The 17,707-nt window shown below is 35.0% G+C and overlaps 5 protein-coding genes across 5 annotated transcripts; 3 read left to right on the top strand and 2 right to left on the bottom strand.

The window, feature by feature from the left end:
- The first annotated feature begins 1,889 nt into the window (after window positions 1–1,889).
- EV154DRAFT_502968 (uncharacterized protein) lies at window positions 1,890–5,987 on the top strand. The gene is made up of 11 exons (XM_051600852.1): window positions 1,890–1,945; window positions 1,997–2,072; window positions 2,149–2,580; window positions 2,616–2,883; window positions 2,946–3,483; window positions 3,541–3,625; window positions 3,691–3,765; window positions 3,838–4,609; window positions 4,672–5,308; window positions 5,372–5,655; window positions 5,748–5,987. Exons 1-10 carry the CDS (start codon window positions 1,897–1,899, stop codon window positions 5,641–5,643), a joined length of 3,204 nt encoding a protein of 1,067 aa, XP_051459417.1. The 5' UTR covers window positions 1,890–1,896; the 3' UTR covers window positions 5,644–5,655; window positions 5,748–5,987.
- Window positions 5,988–6,029: 42 nt separating this feature from the next.
- EV154DRAFT_502962 (uncharacterized protein) lies at window positions 6,030–10,002 on the top strand (the record flags this gene model as incomplete). Its single annotated transcript, XM_051600851.1, has 9 exons — window positions 6,030–6,287; window positions 6,340–6,415; window positions 6,492–7,224; window positions 7,287–7,824; window positions 7,883–7,967; window positions 8,033–8,107; window positions 8,180–8,954; window positions 9,017–9,665; window positions 9,728–10,002. Exons 1-9 carry the CDS (start codon window positions 6,239–6,241, stop codon window positions 10,000–10,002), a joined length of 3,255 nt encoding a protein of 1,084 aa, XP_051459416.1. The 5' UTR covers window positions 6,030–6,238.
- An 817-nt stretch (window positions 10,003–10,819) lies between these two features.
- On the bottom strand, window positions 10,820–12,087 carry EV154DRAFT_502958 (glyceraldehyde-3-phosphate dehydrogenase 1). The gene has a single exon (XM_051600850.1). It carries the CDS (start codon window positions 11,989–11,991, stop codon window positions 10,981–10,983), a length of 1,011 nt encoding a protein of 336 aa, XP_051459415.1. The 5' UTR covers window positions 11,992–12,087; the 3' UTR covers window positions 10,820–10,980.
- A 742-nt stretch (window positions 12,088–12,829) lies between these two features.
- Window positions 12,830–15,229, top strand: EV154DRAFT_537211 (kinase-like domain-containing protein; the record flags this gene model as incomplete). The annotated part of the gene is made up of 13 exons (XM_051604193.1): window positions 12,830–12,872; window positions 12,947–12,972; window positions 13,031–13,089; window positions 13,158–13,587; window positions 13,806–13,827; window positions 13,881–13,972; window positions 14,034–14,098; window positions 14,164–14,281; window positions 14,337–14,399; window positions 14,452–14,484; window positions 14,564–14,735; window positions 14,795–15,058; window positions 15,156–15,229. 13 exons carry the CDS (start codon window positions 12,830–12,832, stop codon window positions 15,227–15,229), a joined length of 1,461 nt encoding a protein of 486 aa, XP_051459414.1.
- Window positions 15,230–15,488: 259 nt separating this feature from the next.
- EV154DRAFT_417629 (FAD dependent oxidoreductase) lies at window positions 15,489–16,556 on the bottom strand (the record flags this gene model as incomplete). The annotated part of the gene is made up of 2 exons (XM_051595799.1): window positions 15,489–16,296; window positions 16,369–16,556. The coding sequence occupies 2 exons, from the start codon at window positions 16,554–16,556 to the stop codon at window positions 15,489–15,491; spliced, it is 996 nt and encodes a 331-aa protein (XP_051459413.1).
- Window positions 16,557–17,707: the final 1,151 nt, after the last annotated feature.

The raw sequence follows: 17,707 nt of genomic DNA, 5'->3' as shown, positions 1-17,707 counted from the left end.
CCGTTTTACAAGAAGATCCAAAACAAATGATGTTACCAGTTACAGGTCAAAAACCGTACATGGGTGATTTATTTACATTAGGACATGTGGTACAAATTTTCAAACACACCTATGCGTTATATATTATTTCCGTCTTTAAAGACGGACAAACTTACCCTGGAAATTTGTCTGGCGCTTATATCACATCCAAAGAAGACAATATATCTCATAGTGACGGAAGTACAATGGCTTTGATAGTTGTCAAAAGAGGTGATATTGCAAGTGAGTTAAGAGATAACACGCGTTTTTCTATTGCTTTTGAAAATATGGATGATTATACACTAACAAGTACATGCAAGGCAACTATAGGTGATGTTATTTCATTCTTTTTTCTTTATACAATGCTAATTTTATTAAATTTTAAATAGGCTTAATTAGGTTGCTGCACACAGAAGAGCTGGCTTCGGAAGAACTCATTGCAATAGACAACATGCCTTTGCATGACGTGGGTTTTTTCGAAGTTAACTACGAAATGGAGGCCCACCACCCTGCCTCTTTTGAAATCGAAGTGTTGGCTTATAATGAGTCGTCTGAAATATCATTCCAGCTCTATTTGCCGTATATAGAGTATGAGGCTTCTGGCGATGGACTAGATGGTCACGTTGTACTTATATGTGAACAATTAACGTTCGGTTACGTTTAGATATTTATTGAAAGTTTTTGTTAAAAAATTTAATAATGATATAAAGAACTACTTGTTTATACTTTTATTAATTGTTTGTTGCATAATTAGAACAAGATATAATATACGATTAATCCATATATATATATATATATATATCACTGCAAAGCAATAGATCGTATAAAAAAAATTTGTGATATGTGCACGCTTCAGATGGTAGATTCGGCTCTTTTAATTTAAAAAAAGGGGGCTCTCTAATTATAAAATGATCACATTATTCGCCAACTCTATGGTCATATATAATGCTTGTCAGATTGCTTGTGGCAATTTTATTCATATTTTGCTCTCATCGAAAAAATAGCAGAGCACCATTGATAGTCCAATCTTTGTAACCTAACAGAGTCCATATAAATGTTTTTTTTAAAAAAAACCTCTCTTTAAATTGAGGCATCCCATAAGTCGACGATAGCATTAAAAAATAACTTCAATTTTTTAGGGAAATGCCTTACCATACAATTACCTCAGGTACCCCATGGTATGTTTCACAGTCTTAAAGTAACAAAAGTTAGATATTCAATGTGTTGAGATATCAAGGAAAGCACATATGCAAACCAGTTCGACGAAATGTTTTGAACCAAAAATCATAATGATTACTGTTTAGTCCTCGTTTAAAGAAAATGATTCATCTGGCAAAGTTTATTGGAAGATAGGAGAGACTTCTCTACCGCAAAATTATTTTTCGTAGTTTAGCACTGGTTACACATTGTGACATACAAAAAAAGCACAGTGTTCTTCCTTCAGGAGCCCCTCTTCTTATTGTGGTCCATTTTTCCTCGCTGTTCAAGAGTACCATCCGGCCCAGAAATGATGAAAAAAGACAGGGCGATTTATATTTTATGCACAATCTAAAGAAACCAATTACAAGCTCAAAAATTACTAGAGCCAATTTTTTAAAAATGTCCTTTTATTGGGTCAAAATTAACATAAAATAAGAAGGCTATCTTTTAGCCACATATTGCGAGATGAAGGAACGTGATAATTGAAAACGTGATCATCCCTCTCAAACTAGAAAATACATTTGGTTTCGGAAGTCGTCCAGTGATGTTATTGTTTGTGTTGCCATTTAGCGCACAAAAACTTTGGCTGAGTATCTCTAAAAAGGGCTATCTTCTATTCCTTTTCTCGTCTATTTCTGTTTTTTTTACAAACAAAAAGTAATGGAAAAAAATAAAATCATGGAAGACTGTTTCGATTTTTCTGATTATCCCTACTGCATTAGCTTTTGTAAGTGTTTAAATTTTACATCAATATATTCTGATAATTGCTTAAATGTAGATATTGACGAGGAGTTTGTGTTTATTAATAGCTTCAATAGCGGAAGCACCATCGGAAAACAAAAAGTAATATATGAGTAAGCGCCTAGTTAACTGAAAAATTGAGGATGTTCTCTCTTAGTGGCGACTAATCTATATCCATCTACAAATAAGAAAAGAAGAATTTTGCAGGGCCTCTCTATTATACGATGCAGCTACGGGCAAAATTTTGGGTGAAGAAGATACTGCATACAATCAAAGACCTTTGGAAGAGAATGACACAATAATCTATGTTGAGAACATATTTATGGAATTAAATGACATCTATCTCAGAAGAAAATCAGAATCTTACAAAGACAACTTACACGACAGCACAGTTTTACATGCACCGGTGATGTTTTTGAGAAGAGCCGGTAGTCGCTTCCGGACAAAATTTGGAATTACGGGTCTTTGGAATTCCAGTTATCATTACGTCTTCAATATGCCTACACACTGGGATCCCACAATAAAAGATGAACTAATATGGACCCTTTTTGTTCGCGCCGAGCTGGTGAAGGAAGATGATCATCGCAGTAGAATAGTATATCACGATCAAGTAGACATAAAGTTAAAAGTAGCTACAGATTACCATAAGGACTAAGAAATGGCTCCTATGTCATGTATGGATTGAAATTCTTGGACAACAACTTAATAATCACCATGGATTTGATTTCAGTTAATAACTCTTCCAAAATTATATTGGAAGATGAATCATATATAAGATTACTGCAGTCGATATATTTTACCGTACCGCTCAAATACGAAACAAGTAATGGTATAGAGGCATGTCTCAAAGCAAGAGGTATTATTGCCGATTCAAACTTGATTCAGCAATTAAATGAACGGGTCGAAGAATTCAGCACACTACAGGTACTCATATATAATTTCTTTAAAAAGTACCTCCACAATGCTAATAATCCTTCAAATTGTAGTGCTTCGTTCGCGTCCCAGAAGAGTATACATATAAACCGTTTTCCGCTATCGAAGCAGAAAATTTAGGGTTACTTGAAGATCAAGTCATTAGCATACAATCAATAACCATGCAAGAGGTCCTAATAGAAGTACTTGATGATATCAAACTGGCTATTATGGAAAAAATGAATATTTTTTCTAATTACGGACATTTCTTGCGTTGGGAAACTATTATAGCCCTTCATCATACAGGGCATTCTGAAAAATCCTGCTGGAACCATTTTATTCTGTTTTATTCATTGCGACAATGGCTAATAGATTATGGGACACAACGATTTAATCATGTACCTTTGGTTGTTAACAAGACCTTAAATTGTTTTGTTACTTTGGAAACAAACAAGCTGTCAGAATGTAACAACAGTCAAACAACTGAAGTAGTTAAGTCATGTACTATCCAACAGGACCCTTTGATCCTATCAGATTTAGCAGAACAAAGGAACGACATTATTTGCCCACCCGTATTTTTGGACTGGAAACTGGACTATGCTATAAACATAGGTAATAATTAAGACTATCTAGTTAAGGTTAAAGAAGGCCAATTTATTCGTTAATCAGATATCTCTAGTGAACGGACTGCATTTATATGCTCACTTCTGGGCGATCAGAATCGCGTTAAAGAATCTACTGATTATTTAACATGGCAAGTGTTTAAACATATTGCGTTAATAGTAAATCTACTAACTTGTATATCCTATATATAATTAGCGAAATTCCAAGTTTGATGCAATATTTTGTGCAGCCCGAAATTTACCAAAGAGGTTTGCTTAAAATACCTACAAGGTAAATTTACACAATACATTTGAGCTTCTTTAATACACTGTTCTCTGCTAATTTATTCTGTTAATTTATTAGAATAAAGTCTTTAGTAGACGTCTATTTTGGAGATGCTGTAAAGAATTATTCAACAGAACAAGATTTTTATTCAGAAGTTAAAGCTGGTATTAAGAAACTTCTTACCGAGTGTCCTTTCGACAAGTTCTTTTTCGGGAAAGGGAGAAATTCCAGCGTAGTAGATACCAATTTTTTGACTCTTAGCAGACCTGGATATAGGCTTTGTTTTGTATATATTTATGTGGCTTATGTCAACAAGTTGATATCAGTCCTTATGGACAAACGCTTTGGAGATAATTGGAAAGAAAAGAATGTTGGATATCTATTATATATTGATCCAGCAGTAGACAAAAAATGTATTCAATTTGATATAGTTAAATTTATATTTGAAAGAAGTTGTATAATCAATGAGGGAGACACAAACAAAATAGGATTGACACAGTGGAGTACTGGTGATGTCTTGACAATAATTCACAAGAAATTGAATATTTCATTCCCCGTCAAATCATTCTTTTCTTTGGTTTCTATTTGCCAAACGGAAATCTTCATCCACTTGCGTCAGGTTGTAACACATTCTAAGGCTGCGAATGCATCTACAATTGCTGTTAGGAGAGATCACATTTCTGTTGAAAACACAAACAAGGCTTTGTGTAAAAATATATGGCACCGAATCATGTCAAGCCAAACAGTAAAGTTCTGTGATTTACACCAAAACAATAAAGGTGATAATCTTGGGTCCTTACGCACGTTCAAAACTGTTATAAAAAACATTAGCCATCACGTCTCGGAAATAGTAAGAAATTGTATCAATACTTTCGCAAACAGCTTAAATACAAAACCTCGTTGATTTTATAGTTTTCTAACAGCGGAAAATGCTTAAACATGGACAAGGAAATTAGTGTCAGTATCAGCAATACATGTAATTGCTATTTTCACTTGACTCTTCGTATGATCATTGACTTTGGAATGAAGCCGGTAATACGAAACATCACAGATAGGTTGAAAGGATTTCTGATTACTAGTCTTTCACATTACGACATGGCGAATATTCTTATCACAGGAAATGCATTTAAGCTCACATGCAACACACCACTTTTCACAGTATATATAGCTTTGTTACGCAAAGCGTTCGATTGCAATAAATGGCGTATCGTTTCCATTTTGAAAGAGGATCTAAAACAATTCATGCTGCCAATTATAGATCAAAAACCATATTTGTGTAATATTTTTACGGAACAGGTTTTCAAATATACATACGCATTATACATCATATCGGTTGTTAAATACGGACAACTGTACCCTGGAGATTCGTCTGGCGCCTACATACATACTGAAGAAAATGGTACTGTTTATGGTAATGGTTTAAACATGGCTTTGGTGGTTGTTAAAAGGGGCGATATTGTCGATGAGTCATTGCATAAATCAAAGTTTTGTATTGCATTTAAACATACGAACGATTATATACCAACAAGTTCTTATAAGGCAACTTTGGGTAAGCAATGTTAATTATATTCCTGTTTCTGTATGCAAAACTAATTTTATTGTGCTTAAAAAGGCTTAGTCAGATTATTGTCCATGGAAGACTTTGATCTGCACAGTTTTATCGCAATAGATGCTATGCTTTTCCATGAAGTAGGATCTTTTGACATTGACTGCGAAAAGAAAGCCTACTCCTCCTCTTTTGAATTAAAAGTAGAAACTAACAATGCGTCATCGACTATAGAGCTCAAGCTCTGCTTACCAGACATAAATAATGAAGAACTCTCTGCTGAGATTGATTGTCAGGTCATTAACATTTGCGAACAATTAGCGTTATTTTACGCCTAAATAATTATCATTGTAAGTTTTTCATGAATAAAATATAATAACATGTTTACAAGTTTGTGAAACAGAGACTTAGCTATTTGTGGCGGAATATTATATGTCTACAGTCAACCCATAACCTTTTTACTTGAAATCTGCGCACAAAAAGCACAGTGTTCCTCCCTCGTCGGCCTAATATTTCAGGAACTCATTCCTTAAATTGTGCTCCATTGTTCCTCGTAGTTGAAGAGTAATATCCCACTAAAGAATGCTAATAAAAGACAACGTGTTTTATTTTATGCAAAATTTAATTCCAAGCTCAAAAACAACTACGGCTGATTTTTTAAAACGTTCTTTTATTAGGTGAGAAAAAAAACATAAGGAAAGAAAGCTATCTTTTAGCCACATAATGAAAAATAAAGGAGCGTGACAAGTGAAAAACAAGCATGATCATTCCTCTCAATCTAGAAAATACATTTATTTTTGGAAGTCGTCCAGTGATATTGTTGTTTGTGTTGCCATTTAGCGCACAAAAACTTCGGCTGAGTATCTCTTAAAAGGGTTATCTAATAGTTCTTTTCGAGTCTTTACAAGCAAAAGAAGGAGAAAAATTAATATCATGGAGGACAGTTTCGATTTTTCTGATTGTCCTTACTGCATTAGCTTTTGTAGGTGTCTTAAATTTTACATCTTTTTATTCTGATAATCGCATAAATGTAGATATTGACGAGGAGTTTGTGTTTATTGATGGCTTTAATAGCGGATGCACCACAGGAAAACAGATAGAATTATATAAGTAAGTACCCGGTTAACTAAAAAATTAAAGATGTTCTCTCTTTGTGCCGACTAATTTGTATCCATCTACAAATAAGAGGGAAATTTTGCAGGGCCTCTCTATTATACGATGCAACCACAGGCCAAATTTTGGGTGAAGAAGATACTGCATACAATCAAAGACCTTGGGAAGAGAATGACACAATAACCTATGTTGAGAACATATTCATGGAATTAAATAACATCTATCTAAAAAGAAAATTACTATCTTACCAAAAGAATTTACACGATAGTATCATTTTACATGCAACGGTGATGTTTCTGAGAAGAGCCGGTAGTCGCTTCCGAACAAGGTTCGGAATTATGAGCCAATGGATTTCCAGTTATCATTACGTCTTCAATATGCCCACACACTGGGATCCTACAATAAAAGATGAAATAATATGGCCCCTTTTTGTTGAGGCCGAGCTGGTGAAAGAAGATGATCATCGCAGTAGAATATTATTTCACAATCAAGTAGACATAAAGTTAAAAGTGGCTACATCATACCACAATGGTTTGAGAAACAGTTCTTATGTCATGTATGGATTAAAATTCTTGGGCAACAACTTGATAATCACCATGGATTTATTTTCCGTTCATCATTGTTCCGTAGTTATATTGAAAGATAAATCACCTATAAGATTAATAGAGTCGATATATTTTACCGTACCGCTCAAATACGAAACAAGTAATGGTATAGAGGCATGTCTCGAAGCAAGAGGTATTATTGCGGATTCAAACTTGATTCAGCAATTAAATGAGCTGGTCGAAGAATTCAGCACACTACAGGTACTCATATATAATTTCTTTAAATAGTACCTCCACAATGCTAATAATCCTTCAAATTGTAGTGCTTCGTTCGCGTCCCAGAAGAGTATACATACAAACCGTTTTCCGCTATCGAAGCAGAAAATTTGGGGTTACTTGAAGATCAAGTCATTAGCATACAATCAATAACCATGCAAGAGGTCCTAATAGAAGTACTTGATGATATCAAACTGGCTATTATGGAAAAAATGAATATTTTTTCTAATTACGGACATGTCTTGTGTTGGGAAACTATTATAGCACTTCATCATACATTGCAATCTGAAGAATTATGCTGGACCCATTTTATTCTGTTTCATTCATTGAGCCAATGGCTAATAGATTATGGGATGCAACAATTTAATCATGTACCTTTGGTTGTTAACAAGACCCCAAATTGTTTTGTTACTTTGGAAACAAACACGCTGCTAGATTGTAACAACAGTCAAACAAATGAAGTAGTTGAGTCATTTATTAACCAGCAGGACCCTTTGATCCTATCAGATTTAGCAGAACCAAATACTAGCGATATTTTTTCAACCTCACATTTGGACGGGAAGCCAAGCTATGTTATAAATATAGGTAATAAACTAAAAATGTCTATTTGACGTTGAAGAAGGCCAACAATTTCTTTATTCAGATGTATCTAGTGAACGGACTGGATTTATATGCTCAATTCTGGGCGATCAGAATCGCGTTATAGGATTTACTGATTATTTAATATGGCAAGTTTTTAAAAATATTGCGTTAATAGTAAATCTACTAAATTGTATATCCTATCTATAATTAGCGAAATTCCAAGTTTGACGCAATATTTTGTGCAGCCCGAAATTTACCAAAGAGGTTTGCTTAGAATACCTACAAGGTAAATTTACACAAAACATTTGAGCTTCTTTAATACACTGTTCTCTGCTAATTTATTCTGTTAATTTATTAGAATAAAGTCTTTAGTAGACGTCTATTTTGGAGATGCCATAAAGAATTATTCAACAGAACAAGATTTTTATCTAGAAGTTAGACCTGGTATTAAGAAACTTCTTACCGAGTGTCCTTTCGACAAGTTCTTTTTCAGAAACGAGGACGATTTCAGCGTAGTGGATACCAATTTTTTGACTCTTAGCAGACCCGGATATAGGCTTTGTTTTGTATATATTTATTTGGCATATGTGAACAAGATGATATCAGTCCTTATGGACACAGACTTTGGAGATAATTGGAAAGAAAAGAATGTTGGATATTTATTATATATTGATTCAAAAGCAAAAGAAGTATGTTTACGACGTGATAGATTTGAATATATATTGAAAGGAAGTTGTATACTCAATGAAGAGGATACAAAACAAAAGGGCATTATATTAGGGGACATTGGTGATGTCTTCGCTAGAATTCAAGCGAGTTTAGGCAGTTCAACCCCAGTCAAATCGCATTTTGCTGTGATTTATATTTGCCAAACCGACATCTTCATCACAGTGTATCAAGTTTTTAAAATTCCCTCTGAGATTGCAGATGCATCTACAAGTAAAACTAGGTGTGATCATATTTCTGTTGAAGACACAAACAAGGTTTTGTGTAAAAATATATGGCACCGAATCAAGTCAAGACAAACAGTAAAGTTCTGTGCCTTACACCAAAACAATAAAGGTGCTGATCTTGGGTCCTTACGCACGTTTAAAACTGTTATAAAAAACATTAGCCATCACGTCTCGGAAATAGTAAGAAATTGTATTGATACTTTCGCAAATAGCTTATATACAAAATCTCGCTTATTTTATAGTTTTCTAACAGCGGAAAATGCTTAAACATGGACAAGGAAATTAGTGTCAGTATCAACAATACATGTAATTGCTATTTTCACTTGACTCTTCGTATGATCATTGACTTTGGAATGAAGCCAGTAATACGAAACATCACAGATAGGTTAAAAGGATTTCTGATTACTAGTCTTTCAAGTTACGACATGGCGAATATTCTTATCACAGGAAATGCATTTAAGCTCACATGTAACACAGCACTTTTCACAGTATATATAGCATTAGTACGCAGAGCATTTTATGGTAACAGATGGAGTATTGTTTCGGTTTTAAATCAGGATCCACAAGAACTTTCAGACCCAATTATAGATCAGAAACTAGACATGTGTGAAATTTTCGCGACAGGAATGATGAGCAAGGTTTTTAAATATACATATGCATTATGCATCAAGTCTGTTGTTAAAGACAAGCAATTGTACTCTGGAAATTCGTCTGGCGCATACATAACTACCAAAGAACATAGCACAGTTTATGGCGATGACCTAAACATGGCTTTTGTGGTTACGAAAAGGGGTGATAACATTAGTTATAAATTAAATGATGTACAGTTTTGTATTGCATTTAAACATACGAACGATTATATACCAACAAGTTCTTATAAGGCAACTTTGGGTAAGTAATATTAGCTATAGTCCTGTTTTTGTATGCAAGACTAATTTTATTGTGTTTGAAAGGCTTAGTCAGAATACTGTCCATAGAAAATTTTGATCTGCACAGTTTTATCGCAATAGATGCTATGCTTTTACATGAAGTAGGATCGTTTGACATTGACTGCGAAAAGAAAATGTACACCTCTTTTGAATTAAAAGTACAAAGTATGTACATAAATGGGTCACAGATTATAGAGTTCGAGCTTTGCTTACCAGATATAGAGCACGCAGAAAGAAATAATGATATTGGTGATCAGGTTATTGATATATGCGAACAATTAACGGTCGGTTACATCTAAATAGATAGTGTAAAGTTTCCCTTACAGTGTTAATTAAAAAATTTTAAGTATAGTATGAAGTATAAGTGCATGTTAACAATTTTGTGAAACACCTGTATTTTTAAGACCTAGCTAATTGGGGCAGAATTTAATCCTAGTTACAATCTTCGCAAAGTGATAAACAATTCCAAGAAAATTTGCCATCTCTGCACATTTCAAATAGGATAGGTTCTTTGTACTTAAAATCAAGGCTTTCATAATGTCAAATGATCGCTTTATTTGATAGCTCCATAATAACACTATTCACTGTTTAAATATCTATATGTGTACACCGTTTTACATAATTTGCTTTGATATGATCACCTTTTATGCTTTTTGAAAATATATTGTATCATTTACAGCATACCCAAATCTTGTTAAAGACTTCTCTCTTTGAATTGAATCATACAGTAAGTCAACGGTAGCATTGAAAAAATGATATTTTTTTTTTATGGACACACCTTACCATATAATTGCCTCAGTTACCACATAATATATTTCAGTCCTGAAATGGAAAAAAAAAATTTAGCAATCGATTGTGCTGATATCAACACAATTAGACAATACTCTTTAAAGACAGCAAGACACAAAGATTACTGGTCTAGAAAGTCCTGCTTCAAAGAAACTGAATTATTCAGCTATAAAGTGTAGGAAGCGTACCTCTCTACCACAAAAATTAATTTTCATACATAGTACAGCGCTTCTTACGCCTCGTGACAAAAAAAAAAAAAAAGCTCAATAATTCATTGCAGTTGCAGAGAAGTACTCACATCCTGATATAATAAAAGACAAGCAATAATTTTTTTATATGCAAAATTTAAACAAATCAATTCCAAGCTCAAAAAGAACTAGAACCGATTTTTTTTAAAAATCTCCTTTTATTAAAGTAAAAGAAATTTTTTTATAAGAGAAAGAAATGTGATATAATGCAATAATGAGAAAGCGATGAAAAGTCCCAATTTAAAGAGCACCATCCACCTTGGCAGCATGTACCAAAAGATCAACTACACGTTGAGAGTAACCAAACTCATTATCATACCATGAAACAAGCTTGACAAACTTGGGTGAAAGTTGAATACCAGCAGTAGCATCGAATACAGAAGAATGAGTCTCGCCGACGAAGTCAGTGGATACGACACTATCTTCAGTATAGCCAAGAATACCCTTCATTGTGGTTTCAGACGCCTTCTTGATAGCAGCCTTGATTTCATCATAACTGGCAGGGTTGACAAGGTTGACAGTAAGATCCACAACAGAGACATCGGGTGTGGGAACACGGAAAGCCATACCTGTTAACTTGCCATTCAACTCGGGAATAACTTTACCAACTGCCTTGGCAGCACCTGTAGAGGAAGGAATAATGTTGGCACCAGCACCACGACCACCTCTCCAATCCTTGTTAGAAGGACCATCCACTGTCTTTTGAGTAGCAGTGGTAGCATGTACAGTAGTCATCAAACCTTCAGCAATACCAAAGTTGTCATGAATAACCTTTGCAAGAGGAGCCAAACAGTTGGTTGTACATGAGGCGTTTGAGATGATTTGATATTCGGACTTGTAGGAATCAAGGTTGACACCACAAACAAACATGGGGGCATCAGCGGAGGGAGCAGAAATAATGACCTTCTTGGCGCCACCCTTTAAATGAGCAGAGGCTCCTTCAATAGTAGTGAAGACACCGGTGGACTCAACAACATAATCGGCACCATGCTCACCCCAGGGAATTTGACTAGGATCGCGTTCAGCAGAGACCGAGATAGCATTACCGTTGACAACGAGTTGGTTATCCTTGACCTCGACAGTACCATCGAAACGACCATGAACAGAATCATACTTTAACATGTAGGCCATGTATTCAAGAGGAATAAAAGGATCATTGATGGCAACCACCTTGACATCGGGGTTGCTTTGTGTAGCACGAAGAACAATACGGCCGATACGACCAAAACCGTTAATACCTACGTTGACCATTTTTAAAATATTTGTATGTAAATTTATAAGAAAAAAGAAATGTTTTTTTTTGTTATAATGAAGAAGAAAAAAGAGAAGTGCACTAAACAATTGGGTAGCCCTTTATATGTCTTTTTTTTTAAGTTATCTTGTTTGCCATCTTTTGTAACTCAAATCGGTGATTGAATTCAAGTGTTTTATCAACCATCAATGCAGAAACAGCCCATTTTTTCCAGCATAACGTCATGGTTCGCTATACCGTGTGCCTTTTTTTTTTTCCTTCCCAGTTTAATCTTTGCCCATCTAGAACAAAATCCCCTGTAATTTTTATCTCTTAATCTATTGTGCGTGAGATTAATTATCCTCAAGAACCTTCTGGAATTTAAATGTCAGTGTTTGGCATAATTTGCTCTCCTCAAGTGACAATGTTCAATCGTAGCCCATTTTATGATAATAACAACATCTGCGGATAATCCGGTACCTAAATAGTTAAAATAATCGCCGGGACTAGACCTTTAGAAATCCTTACCGCCAAACTTACTCCCGAAGCCTTAGTCAGAAATTTGAAATGATGGGCTCTTTTATTTACACATGGAATAAAAGACATCAATTATGACCGGGAAAATTAAACCCATGAACAGATAACCATAGCTTTTACGATGATAGCTATTATGATCTTAATATTTACACGTAAAACCGTACTTACGAATAAGTTATAGGCTAAGCATTAAAGGCGGGCACGGTCAATGCCTTCCAAAAGCGGACTTTTCTCTTGAGGACAAGCCACGCATAATTTAAAGATTTTTTTTCCCGGTATCCAAACGCTTCCTCCCCTTTTTTATATCAAACACATACTTAAATGAAGGTACCTACAACACAAGACAATTTATGGGTAGCAGCTGGTACATGCAGATAGAAATAATGTAAATGTCATAAACAGCCCTTATTTAAATCGATTCTTTTTTGTTTTGTTTAGGCGATGGTCAATTAGACAGAGTTAAAGTATGAAAGCAATCACCTCTTTAAAAAAAAAGGCATCGATTAACATTTACATTTGCAGGAATTATTAGAAACTGGTGTTGAAGTGAATAGTCATGATCAATTCGGTTATACAGCCATGTAAAAAAAAAAAGACTTTATGCTGATAAACTTTATGGACAAACCCACTTATTATTCAATGTATATAGGCATGCCGCAGTTTCATACAGCCAATTTGAAGTCGTGAAATATTTACTTGAAAAGGGGGCCAATGTGAATGTCCAAGATTTCGAAAAAGATACACCTTTATATGTTGCAGAGACAGTGGAGATGGCACAGTTATTATTAGATCATGGAGCCGATCCAAAGGTAGTGAACGAGGATGGAATTACACCTGCTGCCACAGCTTACGAAGAAGGATGGGACGATGTGGCTCATTTGTTGGCTGCCATTACAAAGGAAGTGTTGGTGCCTACTGGCGAAGAAGAGGAGGAGGATTCATTAGCTCATATGGAACAAGAAGAAAACGCGGAAGACGATGAGGAAATGGATGAAGAATTATCAAACAAGATGCAAGAAATTATGAAGCGTCTTGAAGAACAAGGTGGTGTTGAAAATGAAGAAGAATTGAGAGAAATGGTGACCAAAATGGTTTTAGACGGAATGAAGCGTAACTTGGAATAAATAAATATCAATAAAGCCTCTTTTTTTTTGTTGCGTGTGTGTGTTTAAAATATAAAACTCCTCTTTTCCTTTTTTTTTTTTTTTTTTATCATTGAGAAATTATGGACAAATATCAGGTATACTTGAGCTTGTTCTTTGCAAATGTCAAGAGACTAACCAATGCAAATTATTAGAAAATTGAAAAACTTGGTGAAGGTAATCAAGACAGTGGAATAAAGAAAGTGTAGATTACTTAGTTGGAATATTAGGTACCTACGGTATCGTTTATAAGGCACAAAACCGTGAAACCAACGAAGTTGTTGCTTTGAAACGTATTCGTCTTGACAATGAGGAAGAAGGTGTAAGTGTGCATTCGTTTAATTGTCTCTGCTACCCAATACTAAAGAACGACATCATCATAGGTACCTTGTACGGCCATTCGAGAGATTTCATTATTAAAAGAATTAAAGCATCCAAATATTGTCAGGTAACAAGAAAATTAAAAAAAGAAAGTGCCGAAAAAAATAAAACTTAAAAACGTGTATTATGTAGACTATATGATGTGTTGCATACGGAAAAGAAATTGACACTAGTATTTGAGTACTTGGATTCCGATTTGAAAAAGTTTTTAGATTCATATGGTGGAGACATTGATGTTATCACCTTAAAAGTAGATATAAAACATGTATAGAAAGTCATCACTCCACACTAACCTGTTTAATTAGCAATTAATGTACCAATTGCTTAAAGGAATAGCCTTTTGTCATGCACATCGTGTTCTACACAGAGTAAGCTATTTAATTGGTCCAACACAATTACATTTCTCATTCTTTGTTGTAGGATTTAAAGCCCCAAAACTTATTAATCAACAAGGTGAATATCACCGTAAGACATATTGAGATAAATATATAGCCTACCATGTGTTTACTCTTTTCCTCTTTGCTAATTATAGAAAGGTGAATTAAAGCTGGGTGATTTCGGTCTTGCAAGAGCATACGGTATTCCTGTTCGAAGCTATTCGCATGAAGTTGTTACTTTATGGTACCGTGCACCCGATGTGTTGATGGGTTCACGTCAATACTCCACTTCAATTGATTTATGGTCTGCTGGATGTATTTTTGCAGGTAAAAAAAAAAGAAATTCCAAACACCAATGTACAAGAAATCAACCTTCTTCTCTTTAGAAATGGCTTCGGGTAGACCTTTATTCCCTGGAAGTTCTATTCCCGATCAATTACTAAAGATCTTCAAGGTGTTGGGTACACCTACCGAAGAAATCTGGCCTAAAGTATCTCAACTTCCTGAATATAAGCGTGATTTCGAAATCTTTCCCAAAATACAATTGGAAACTCTTTTGCCCAAATTGGATCATCACGGCATTGACTTATTAAAGCGCCTTCTTGAATATCCACCCGAAAAACGTATCACAGCCAGTGATGCCTTACAGCGTAAGATTTTTTTTTTTTTTTTTTTTTTTTTTTTTTTTTTAAAAAAAAAAAGGTTATACTCGTCATTCATTTTTAATTAACAATCAATGTTTTGTAGATCCTTATTTCGATGAGCTGCGGAAAAAGGAAATGTCAAGTGCTGACAATGTGACAAAGGAAAATAGCAGATAAAGAAAAAACTAGTTTTTTTTATACATAGTATTATTTACGTATCATTGAATAAACATAATCTGCAATTGCCAATGAAGATGTCAATCCAGGACTTTCAATACCGACCAAAGAAAAGAAATTATCATGTTCACTCTCTTCTTTAATGATAAAATCTCTAAATGGTTCGCCTGGTCCAGCAAGTTTGGGTCTATTACATATTATTTGAATGGAAATGAATCAGAGTCCCCTGTCGTGAAGTACACATTCTTTTGATTATGGCTTACCTAATACCGGAATAATCAGCGTGAAGTTTATCTTGATTTAAACTGGGTAAATAACTATGAATGGCATTGACAAACGCTTGCTTCTTCATCTGATCATCAGGCACACTGTAATCGAACGGGTTATCAATGTACTGCACATCCGGACCAAATTTGGCACGTCCTGCTAAATCCAAAGTGAGATGAGTTCCGAGACCAGCAAGGTTCTTTTCAGGACATGGGTAAATGAGATGATGTACATCCAATGGTGTGTTATATGCGTAGTAATGACCTCTGGCATAATATAATTTATAAGCATCAGGGATCAACATATTGCTCACTTTATCTGCATGAAGTCCACCTGAATTAAATACACGTCTCGCCAACACAGTTGAAACATCAGATCCAGTGACAATCTCCAAAAGGTAACCACCACCTGTATAAGGCTCAATCGATCTGACCGAGGTGCATAGAGCTACATCTGTCCTTTGTTCTAAGTAGTCCATTAAACTATGAGAATCAATAATACCCGTACTGGGAGAAACAAGTGTCGAATAGGCATTGATATGAGGTTCTTGTCGATTTGATTCATTCTTGTCGAGGAAATAGGTTTCGATACCCAATCGTGTAGCTTTATCCGAAAGTTTATTTAAATAATCGTGTTGTTCTTTGTCTTGCGCTACGATCCATTTTCCAATGCGTTGATGAGGTATATTCGTTCGAGATAAAAGCTCGTAAAGTTTTTTGTTACCCTGGATACAGAGTTTTGTCTTTAGACTGTCCTCGGGGTAATACAGACCCGCATGAATGACTTCACTGTTACGAGCACTGAAAATTCAATGGAAGGGTCAGAAAAAAAAAGGGAGGTGGCCAAAATATAAATAAAACATATGGTCTTACCTTGTCTCCTCACCTACTCGCTTATTCTTTTCGACCACAATCGTCGATTCTTTGGGTAATGAGCGTGTTAGTTTCTCTCCAATTGCAAGTCCTACAACACCAGCTCCAATGACTATATTGTCAACGTGTAAATCAGGGGTTCTCAAACTTGAGAACCTTCGAATGGCGGGCTTGAGCCATCTTGACATGTTTAAGGGGGAAAAGCGGGTAAAGTTTCTTCTCCGTTTTGAAAAAATAAAAAATAAAAATAGCTTTTTTTTGTGTAAGGAATCTATTCGCTTACCTTTTACGGGAAGTCGTCTTTTTTTTTTTTTTTTTTTTTTTTTTTGATCTTGTTTCATGGATTAGATAACATCGGCCTTTCTCTTTTGGGCCATGTTGAACAGCATGCTACCCTATGCCTAGCATTGATCATAGGCTTTACTTTAGCTATAATCAGTAGTCTACATTAGGTCACTGCGCGTAATAGAAATCCCGTCACACACGCTTTCTTGCATGACTTTTAGATCCAAGTCAGCCAAAAAAAAAAAAAAGAGAAAAAGCACACAACAACTAATAAGAAGAGCAAAGTAACGTGCCTGTAATAGACAAGGTGACAAGTTTTTAAGCATGGGGATTTGGGTCGGCATGCAAGAAAAAAAAAGTATTATAACCTGATTATTCTGTCTTGGTATCTCTCTCTTGTCGCGATGTAAGCTACTCCACACTGACTTGTAGACCAATAGATGATGATAAGATTAATGTTAGAACTTTCTAATCTTGGTCCGAGCTTGCACTAGTTCGCATGAATCTCGCATTTTTTTTAAAAAAATCTAAGCATAAACCGGTTTGTTAAGCATTTGGGCTAGTATCACTCAAGCATAGTATTCAGCACGTCCAATTATAAGCTTAAAGTGACCACTTGAATAGTATCATAAAAGTCATATAAATAGATAGCAATATAACATAATTTTATTATATAGCCAACATAATCCCCTTCAGTCTAGATTACACATATGTATATAACATGATACAAAGATGTAGTAGCTGCGGTTTGGTAGCATAAAGTAGTAAAAACTTTTAAAACTATTCCTTTACAAGTCACTTCAACGCACATCTGAATAAATGTCCCACTTATCCCAGGACTTTTAGAACAGACAGGAAGCTTTTATCGTTCATCAGCATATTACAACCCAGGGTCTAATGTGAGCAAACGACGTGTGTCTGTTTATTTCGATAAATTCAGTGGTGAAAAGCAGCAATTCATGCTTCTAGAAATAAGCCCTCTCGTACATGACTTTTAACGGTGTTGTATTAGTATGTTTACAAACACAATTTCTCTTACAAGTAGCTAATCTGT

This window comes from Mucor mucedo, assembly GCF_025094135.1.
Source record: "Mucor mucedo strain NRRL 3635 chromosome Unknown EV154scaffold_28, whole genome shotgun sequence".
Taxonomy (NCBI): Eukaryota; Fungi; Mucoromycota; class Mucoromycetes; order Mucorales; family Mucoraceae; genus Mucor; species Mucor mucedo.
Note: the sequence above shows the minus strand (reverse complement) of the source record. Positions and strands in the feature narration are given on the sequence as shown.